This window comes from Rosa chinensis, chromosome 4 (assembly GCF_002994745.2).
Source record: "Rosa chinensis cultivar Old Blush chromosome 4, RchiOBHm-V2, whole genome shotgun sequence".
In the NCBI taxonomy this organism is placed as follows: Eukaryota; Viridiplantae; Streptophyta; class Magnoliopsida; order Rosales; family Rosaceae; genus Rosa; species Rosa chinensis.
In genome coordinates this window covers 53656119-53665816 of record NC_037091.1, presented here as the reverse complement: position 1 = coordinate 53665816, position 9698 = coordinate 53656119, and the positions used below count along the sequence as shown (strand labels likewise).

At 36.9% G+C, this 9698-nt stretch overlaps 1 protein-coding gene across 1 annotated transcript; it reads right to left on the bottom strand.

Annotated features, from left to right (window-relative positions):
• Nucleotides 1-5485: 5485 nt before the first annotated feature.
• Nucleotides 5486-8810, bottom strand: LOC112196138 (indole-3-acetic acid-amido synthetase GH3.17). Its single transcript, XM_024336442.2, has 4 exons — nt 7683-8810; nt 7496-7597; nt 6538-7385; nt 5486-6280 (listed from the first exon to the last, which is right to left on the bottom strand). Exons 1-4 carry the CDS (start codon nt 7970-7972, stop codon nt 5691-5693), a joined length of 1830 nt encoding a protein of 609 aa, XP_024192210.1. The 5' UTR covers nt 7973-8810; the 3' UTR covers nt 5486-5690.
• Nucleotides 8811-9698: the final 888 nt, after the last annotated feature.

Sequence of the window (9698 nt, the reverse complement as noted above, 5' to 3'; positions counted from 1 at the left end):
GAGCAGAGTCCACCACACGTGTGCCTGTGATCCATCTTTTAACTAATTGCCAAATGCCAACAACCTTCACATAACATGGGGAGTCAGACAGATCCATCTTTTTCAGCTTTAGACATTGATTACGACCTCCTTCATTTTTGGTTCCTGCCCTGATCACCCAACTTATTAACTCGATTTCTTTAATTTATCCATAATCAGAAAGCACATATATCATATGTTGTTTCATACCAAAAGTACTAGATGGTCTAAGCTACCAAACACATGACATATAACCCTCACTATTGACAAATAAGCACAAATTTTGACCTAGCCATCAAGAGACAAATGCAAACAACTACCTAAATCCTTACTAGAGTAACCCTAATTGCCTAAGACCTCAATTGGTGTACAATCAGAGAAACTAAACTTAAATAGCAATTGATTGGAATCAAATGCTAGGTACCAAGATACTAGATCGAGAAACACTAAAAGGTGCAATCGAACCAAACATCATGCACAAAATCTCCAGGGTCCCAAAACCAAGCCCATAGAGAAATCTGGCCCAACAGAGTAGTGAAGTGGACCCCACACTAACCCAACCTCTTGAAGACCAAATCTGATTTGGGCACCCAGATATGGCCATCGTCCTTCAGCCGCCCCCAGATTCGTCTCCACCCAATATAGCCACCCGAGAGCATGGCAGCAGCCTCCCTGGATTAAGAAGCCGATCAGCCAAGCCATCGACTTCGGTGTCAATACCAATGCTGGCCATATCACTAGCGCCACCAGCAATCCCATCCACCAAAATGAGGCCCGAACAGCGCTTTGCACCGCCGCAAGTTGCCCAGTACTACCATCGAAGATCCTCCAATCACTGTAAGAAGGTAGGCGCTGCCCGATCTCGAACCCAGATCTACCATGCCGTGGTTGCAACCCTAACTTGAGACATAGCACTGCCAACCAACGAGCGCGCGATGCCTCAAACCGATAATCGGAGAGGTTTGATGGAGGTGAAGGGGGCCTCCCTGCAAGCAGCCCAAAGGAGGCTGCACTAGGTTTTCGAGAGAGAAAGCTCTCGACTCTCATACTTTCGACTTTTCTCTTCAGTATCTTCTACAGTCTCCTTGAAGCAACTTTTGTAATTTGTAATTTTATTTATTTATTTATTATTTATTTTAATTTTTTTTTTACGAACATTTGACCCTAATAGTAAGCTTACACAACGTATGAAGTTGATGTGCAGCTCTTTCAGATCTATCCTGGTTAATCACATCGGGTCATCGGTTAACTATAATGAATCAAGTCAAATTTAAGACATTTTTCATGCACTTATAAATTATAAAGGCAGACTTGTGATCAACTATATTGAATGTTACAACTAAAACTTTTAAGAACACTTTAACAAGCTCTAGTTCGACATATATAGATCTATAATGAAATTAAAGACTATTAGACTAACTGGATTTACCAAATATAGTCGTTCATGGGCACTTGCCATTTTATTCAAAACCACTAAACATAATGTTAGAGCTTTAGAGGTGTACCCATGCCATTCAAATCTACCACTTCGATGAGCCTCTGTTAGGGATGTAAGCATTCATAAAAGTCAAGGGATGCGAATAATTTTACTAGGTTAGATAAACATAAAATTGATAAGTACAAACTTTCAGTTACACAAGTGAGAAATGTGAATTTCGAACTGTTTTAAATAATGATCTTATTTTAAGATACACATAATGACAACCGCCAACAAATTCAAAGCTTAATTTCAGAAGAAATGCGATATTTTTCCTTTATAACATTTTATACATTTAGTATCATATTTCCAAGGTAAAATTTCACAAATGGTCACTCAACTATGACTCATTCGACACTTTGTTCACTGAAGTTTCAAATATATCACTTTGGTCACTCAACTATTACATTGTCAACCACTTAAGTCACTTTGTTAATTTTTTTCATTAAAAAAAATTATAAAAAATACTATTTGGGTGACTTAAGTGATTGACAGTATAATAGTTGAGTGACCAAAGTGATATATTTGAAACTTCAGTGACCAAAGTGTCGAATGAGTCATAGTTGAGTGATCATTTGTGAAATTCTCCATATTTCCAAGTCAATTAGCCGAAACTCCTAAACAATTCAACATGTTGTTAGAGACTTAGAGATGTACACAATTTTGACAAACATGTCATGTCATGTCAATTTGGTATTATTCATGCAAATATCACGCATGAAAATGTGAGACCTAAATAATGACACTTTAGAACAAGTAAATTCAAACTTCCATTTATGCCTAAGCAAGTACAATAATCAATGTTTATGCCTCCCTGTTACCAGCGACAAATTCAAAATTTCAAAATCGATTTATTCAATTTGAACGATATCTAGCACACCCCAAGATTTGAAACATTTTTAGCACACCCACTATAAATAAGTAAATTTTGTCACGTCACGTTTGTTTAGTATTATTCATGCAAATATCATGCATAAAAGAGTGAGACCTAAATAGTGACACGTTAGATCAAGTAAATTTAAACTTCCATTTATGCCCAAGCAAGTACAATATTAATGTTTATGGAAATTATTCTCTGTTGAAACAAAATTTACTTATTTATAGTGGGTGTGCTATATATAGTGGACACGTTAGATAAAGTAAATAGTGAGACCTAAATAGTGACACGTTAGATCAAGTAAATTTAAACTTCCATTTATGCCTAAGCAAGTACAATATTAATGTTCATGGAAATTATTCTCTGTTGAAACAAAATTTACTTATTTATAGTGGGTGTGCTATAATGGTTCAAATCTTGGGATGTGTTAAATATCGTTCAAATCGACTAAATCGATTTTGAAATTTTGGTCAAATGTCCAGAATTTAAAACTTTTATTACGAAATCACACTAATTTGAATTTGTTTGGTTTGATTTACAAGTAGTTCACATTGATGTTAACCAAACCAATTCGCTGTCATATACATGTTGAGAAAAAAAATTGTTGGAGAAATTTGCAATTGCCCACGAGGTCTCAATTAGTAACAAAAGATATGTAAATTTTCAATATCAAAGAGGCAATTAATGTTAGTTTAGGAAAAAATAAATAAAAACTAAACCAAACTCAGCCATAAGCAGCGTTACAAGATTTCGCATAAGGCCCTTTACATCTAAAGCTTGGCCTTGCATGTATCATAAATTTTGAACAAATGTAAAAGTATAGTGTTGCATGACTTCAATATTTCCAAGTACACAAAAATAGCTCTCATTTCCAACTATACCTGAGTTAAAGGATTATGGACCCACCCAATTGCGTATTTAGATGAGTTAGTTTTCGATTAATTACTAATTTGATGTAGGGCTGTCAATTCCGACACGAACCGATAACACGACTCGAAACCCGCACGAAATAAAGCGGGTTAAACCCGCACGATTAAAAAGCGGGTCGACGGTGGGTCAACCCGCCATGACCCATTTAATAAATGGGTCGGCCACGGGTCAACCCGCCAACACGAAGTGAACCCGTATAACCCAATTGTGCTATGTTTCTTCTTGAAATTTTGGATGTTCAGAGTATTTTATCATAGGATTAGACAATTTGAAATATTTTGCTTTTTAATTATTGAATTTAATTATTTATGAATTATATATAATTATTTATATTCTTCGTCTTGTAGAGTTTTTAGTGAATTTAATCAATTTATGCATTTTTTTAGTTAAATGGATCCCATTGTTAACGCTTAAATGAGTCATTTTGTCTAACAAGACACGACCTATTTATTAAATGGGTTAAGCGGGTTGGAAATGGGTAACCCGTTTAATAAATGGGTTGGGTTTGGGTTTAAATTTTTGACACGATTATTAAATGGGTTGAGTTTGGGTTTATATTTCGCGACACGACAAATACCTTAACCCGACATGACCCATTGACAGTCCTAATTTGATGACTCTTATAACATTTATAGCACGTTTACTTATTTGAAATGGAATAAGTTATGAATCGGAGATAATTGGAACGACAAAAAAACAGAATCGGTATGGGAATCATTCATAAATTCATACCCTCCATTGGTTATCAAATTAAGGGTTATTCATAAATCAATTTCTGATAATAAAGTGGGACTCACACCCATTTCAATATCTATATATGTCAGGAAATGTATGAATCTCATATATTGGAATCATTCTCATACCTATATAAGAAATCTCATATATTGGAATCATTCTCATACCTATATAAGAAATCTCATACACCGGAATCATTCACTTTATTTCCATTCTCATTCCAAGTAAGTAAATGTGCTATTAATATGAATTTTGAACTAATTTTTTCAGGGGATAGATAATATTTTATGCATATATGTGTATAATACATATATTCATAGAAAACTAGCATCACATTTAACATGAATGTTGAACAACATAGGAGAATCTCTCTGAGAGATATATAATATTATATGCATGTACGTGTATAATACATGTATTCACAAAATCGGATAGCCAGCCCCACTTTTTTGAATGAATGGGAGAAAAAAAGGAGAAGAACAAGGATACATGCATCATTTATATATAAATGAATGAGTGGGAGCCATACATTGAAAAACAGGAGGAGGATATTGTACAGGCTAGGAGGCCCTTACCCAGCTTCACTTACCCGGGTTCTAAATGCAGATGGGGTAGAGCTGGAGGTGGTTAAGACCACATGTTCCCCATAAATGCGTGCTTCTCTCTCTCTCTTATGCTTTGAGAAAAAGCCAAAGGGGCAATTGGCTTGGCTTGTTCAGACTATAATGGCCTATGCCCCCCTTCTTGCTTGTCTAGTTTCTCATGTCTCCTTGAGTTGCTCTCATTGTCCCCTTCTGCCTATCCATCCATCCCCTTGTATGCTCCATTGCTCATCAGAATTCAGATCATCAATCTCTTCTTTGCCTAATTTTTCTTCCCACAGGTGTGGCTCAATCGTAGCCTTAATTTGCCATCACCCACAGTAACACACATATAGAGGGCTACCTCAGCTCCATTTTATGTGGATGTCATTGGAGAGCAGGTTACCAGAACACCATCCTTGAGTTCCATGCACGCCTGTCAATTTTCAACCCTTCTTTAACAAAGATGACCTAAAGTTATGCTGGTGATCTTGGACATGTTGGTTATTTGTAAAAACAATACCGGGAGGTCATGTGTTCGAATTTGGGTGGGATATAGGGATTGCTTAACCAAAGATATTAGTATATGTCAGTTTGTGGTTAGGGTTACGGAGGTGTTAAGATATTTGTCATAGAAGAGAACACCTGAATTAGTACTGAAAATGATAGTGGTTGAAAACTATAACTAGTGTATAGGGATACTACTTAATGAGCATGTGATATATCAATTCCTTGTAGCAGTGGAACTACTTGATTAGGACTAACTTGCATTGATCCCATTTAATCTTTCATAGTTATGAATAATGATCCTATTCTTCGGTAAACAAGGGGCAGAAATGTGATTTCAAGACCAAAGACACACAAACCTTCTGAACAGTAGTCTAAATTTTAATCATCCGAATCCAACATACACAATGAGAGGGAAAGCACAGAATATATAAGACAAGAACTTTAACAATTCAAATCATGAAAATATGGTTCTTGGTACATAACCCAGGAAGAAATGAATCCCTAATGGCCCACATTGCCTGTGTCTGGAAAGTAAGGCCATGCAAATCTTCACCATGGATTTTTATTTAGTCTCCATTCTAAATGGCTCCCAGAAAGGAGTTGTTTTACTGAAAAATCTTCCCACCACCCTTGAATCCAATATCTTAATGGCTTCCTCAGAGTTAATGCACCTTGGTGTCTTGTACTGGTTCACTGAAGATCCCTCAGACACAGCAAAATCCATGAGTGCATCAAAAGTTCCATGCTTCACAATTCTAATCTCTAATGGCCCAATAGAGTGGTCCTTTCTCCTGCATCTCCTATACACAGAATCAAGTGACTCTTCCATTGTGGAGCAGCATTGCTCCATTATACTAGGGTCTATTAGCTCTTCTAAGTCATTGTTTCCTTTCACTTTGAGCTCCCAAAACAGTACATAATGACCGGGGATCGAAGAAGTGTCAGCGTAGCTGGTGTACTCGATCAGGAGGAAGCCGAGGGGTTCCAGGAGTAGCTTTGCTTGTGTCACTGCATTCAAAAGGTCTTCTTCGTTGGTTTTGTCAGTATCGATGCTTAACACGACATTTCTCCTGTGCACAAAACGAAACTGAGGAGCATTGTTGTAGAAACCAGTCACCATTAGAATGTCGCCCACTCTGTACCTGTATAGCCCTGTAGAGAATGAAGAAAAGCTAATAAACAAAACTATCTGACATCTGGGGCTTTTTCATCAGAGAATAATCAGTTTAATAATGCAACTATGGTTAGGAAAATTGGCATCGGTCATTCTGTGAGTGGGGTTTTACTGTTGAATTGTAGCATCACATTACTGACAAGGTAAGTTTTACTTCTGCACATGCATGCTTAAGAAATAAAAAAGAAAATACTTGAACCATGTGGGTCAGATCTGAAGATGGAAAGTAAAATACCTGTAAAAGTTGTGACAACAAGTTCATAGTAGTGACCAAGCTTCACATCCACCAGGTCAACTGTTTCTAGTTTCTCAGTTTCATCTTCCTTGAGCACGCAATTTTGATCCGAAACACCGTTGCACAAGACTACCTCTTCATGGTTTCTCTCCACAGGTAGGAACTCAAAGTAGGCCATATTAGGAAGGAGGGTGTAAGCCACATCATGTGGCTTGCTTAGCGGTTTGAAATTGATCCCAAAATAGCATTCAGAAGAAGCATACATTGTTGAAATCAAAGGCAGCCCTCCAGAGTAGAACTCAAGTGTTGGAATATATTGGGCCATAGACCCTGTGACTATAACCTCAATGTACTTTGTTATAGGCCAAAGCTTCTTAATAATGCCTTCCCATGACTTGGTAGCAAACTCATGCTCAACCAAATCAGCCAAATCTGGATTTGGTTTCTCAAGGATTAAGGACACAGCATTTCTACAACTTGGTTCAGTAATCCAATCACTGACTTGACCTGATCTTATGTTTGAGCACAACTCCTTCCAGTGGTCCTCTAGGAATTTGATAGCCCTCAGAAAAGCAGAAGCAAAAACAGCACCAACCCTCAGGACCTGGTCCCGCTGTACTAATCCACAGAGTAATTGACAGTACATACTCTGCTTACTATCTGAGCACAAGATGGTCTCATCAGGGCTTGTGTAAACGTTAAACCGGTTAAAAGGCCGGTTTCTGAAGTTACTGCTCTTGTAGTAACTGGTTAGGACTGGCCTCGCGACCAAACCAGAAGGAGTACTAATTTCTGGTTTGATAAACAAGAGGTACATTCCTTTTCCTTGGTCCAAGCCATCCACATACCTGAATTAGAGTAACAAAAGTAATCATGTTATGCTTCCGCTGCTACATCAATTTAGAACCATCAATGAAACTTATAATACAAAAGGAGAAAATTAAAGCTAGTTTCTCACTTGTTCATCACAGGCACAAGGAGATTATAAAAGAATGTCTTCCTCTCCAAGTCTTCAGCAGTTGAAGGCATCATCTTTGGCTGCCCTCCTGAAGTTCCCGAGCTGCGATTAGGGAAGATTATACCTTTTAGACAAGCATTCAGGGAAAGAATCTGAGAAAATAAGCTCTTGATAATATTTTTCATACCTTGTGAGAAGCTCAGTAATTGTTTGAGCTGAAATGATCTCCGATGGCTCTCCATTGGCAATTCGCTCGATATATGGCTTGACATCTTCATAATTTACAACAGGAACTTTCTGCTTGAAAAGCTTCTTGTCATAGTGACCATTGAGAAAGCTCTTAAGATAATCTGTTTGAGCATTCTTTGCTAGTATCTCTTCTAACACCTTTTGCTGTACTTCATATGCATTTGTTGTCAGGTCCTCCAAAAGCTTCAGACCATATTCACTGTCATGTGGATCATAACTGGGAATCATCTTTGGAAAAATTAGGAAAAGAAACAAAATGAATATACAAGCTTTGGTTTAGAGCTGGCTCTAGGACATGTCATTTGCTAATTTCAATCTTATTTGATCAGATAAGACCCTGAAACTTTTAGAAATTAAGGCAGAATCTCTGCCTTTTGAACTGAACTTTTGTAATCTGTAAAGCTGACTTAACAGAAAATCAAAACAAGAAGACTGAAAATGCTTAAAGAACAAAGGAATAGAAAGGGCTATATAATGTATGAGACATTGTCTTATACTAGAAGACTTCTCTGAATGTGTTTCTGCACAGCTTATGATAAGAGGGGTGGAGGGAAATGATTAAATAACAGATTCTGGAGGGGATTTTGGGAAATGATGCATATTCAAAAATCTTAAAATTAGAAAAAGGAAATGTAAAGGAAGATGAGGCTATAGAGGTCCTACACACGTGGCCCTGTCTGGTAAGCTGTGAATATATTACAAAATGGATGGTCAAAACTTCCTTCAATAACCTCTTTTTCCTACAGACTATATTATATGAAATAATTCTTTCAGAATTGCAAGTTCAAATTAATAGCTGCTTAAGATAAGCTTGGTCTGCAATTAATCATTCAACCATACCTGCCACTGCTGCCAAGAACCTAGCTATTTTGAGTACCTCTCATTAAATTAGACAGATAGAATGAGAAATAATAATAAAAACAACAACTCTCTTAGCAAAAGGAGAACAACCAATAACAAAGAGGCCCTGCAAGATATATATCCAAATGTTAATGCCGGAATAGGACAATTCTATCAAAACAGCAATCATGGAAAACTAGCTTTACAGCTTCAGCTACTGCAGACATGGAGATTATAACAGGAAACATCTTTTCAAATCATGGTCTGCTAAGTTTAGCAGACACTTTTGGTGGTATTGCACATGATTTATATGCAATACAGCATAGCATAATAGATTGCACAACTCGCACGGCCACATTAAGACATTTAAGCGTTGGTTGTCACATTCTCAACCAAAATGTATGCTCCAAAACCAAAACAATAGGGTTTATTAGGCTGATACTGAAACTGAATCAGACAGAAGCTACCACCAAGGTTAATTGGAAGTTTTCGACACCAGGCATGTACTAGACCCACAAAGACTTTTGTGGCTCTAAAAAAATGAAACATTTGCAAGCTAATGATTTCTTTTCCTCATTGTTCAAACCCTCAAATCAAAAATCTTATTCCTAATCCAATACTATGAGATGTTAAGTCACAGAGTTTCAAAGCCACAGCAAGTGTGTAGCAATTATTTAGTCTTAAAATATATTGAATCTATGCTCCAAAAGCCTATGGCTTGCAACAACACGCTAGGACTAGGAGTCACAATCTTAATTTCACATGAATCACTATATCTCCACTTGCATGGACAGAAAATGTCACAATCTTAAAAGACTAATCAATATCAGACACCCTTTTCCATTGCAATCACATAACAGTGGCCCTTTTGACAGTTTTGTTTAAGAGATTAACACAGCATATCATATGCAGTTCACATCAGTTATATTATGAATGGTTTCGCTCCAGGCAAGAAAGAGAGAGTGTAGCAAAAAGAAACTATGAAGATGATAAACGGTGAGTCTTTTTTTCGTTTGTTTTTTTTTTTTTGGTAAATGATGAAAATGATTTTGATGTGTGTGTATATATATATATATATAGAGGCAATGTTTGTCATGCAATCTACTCATGCTAA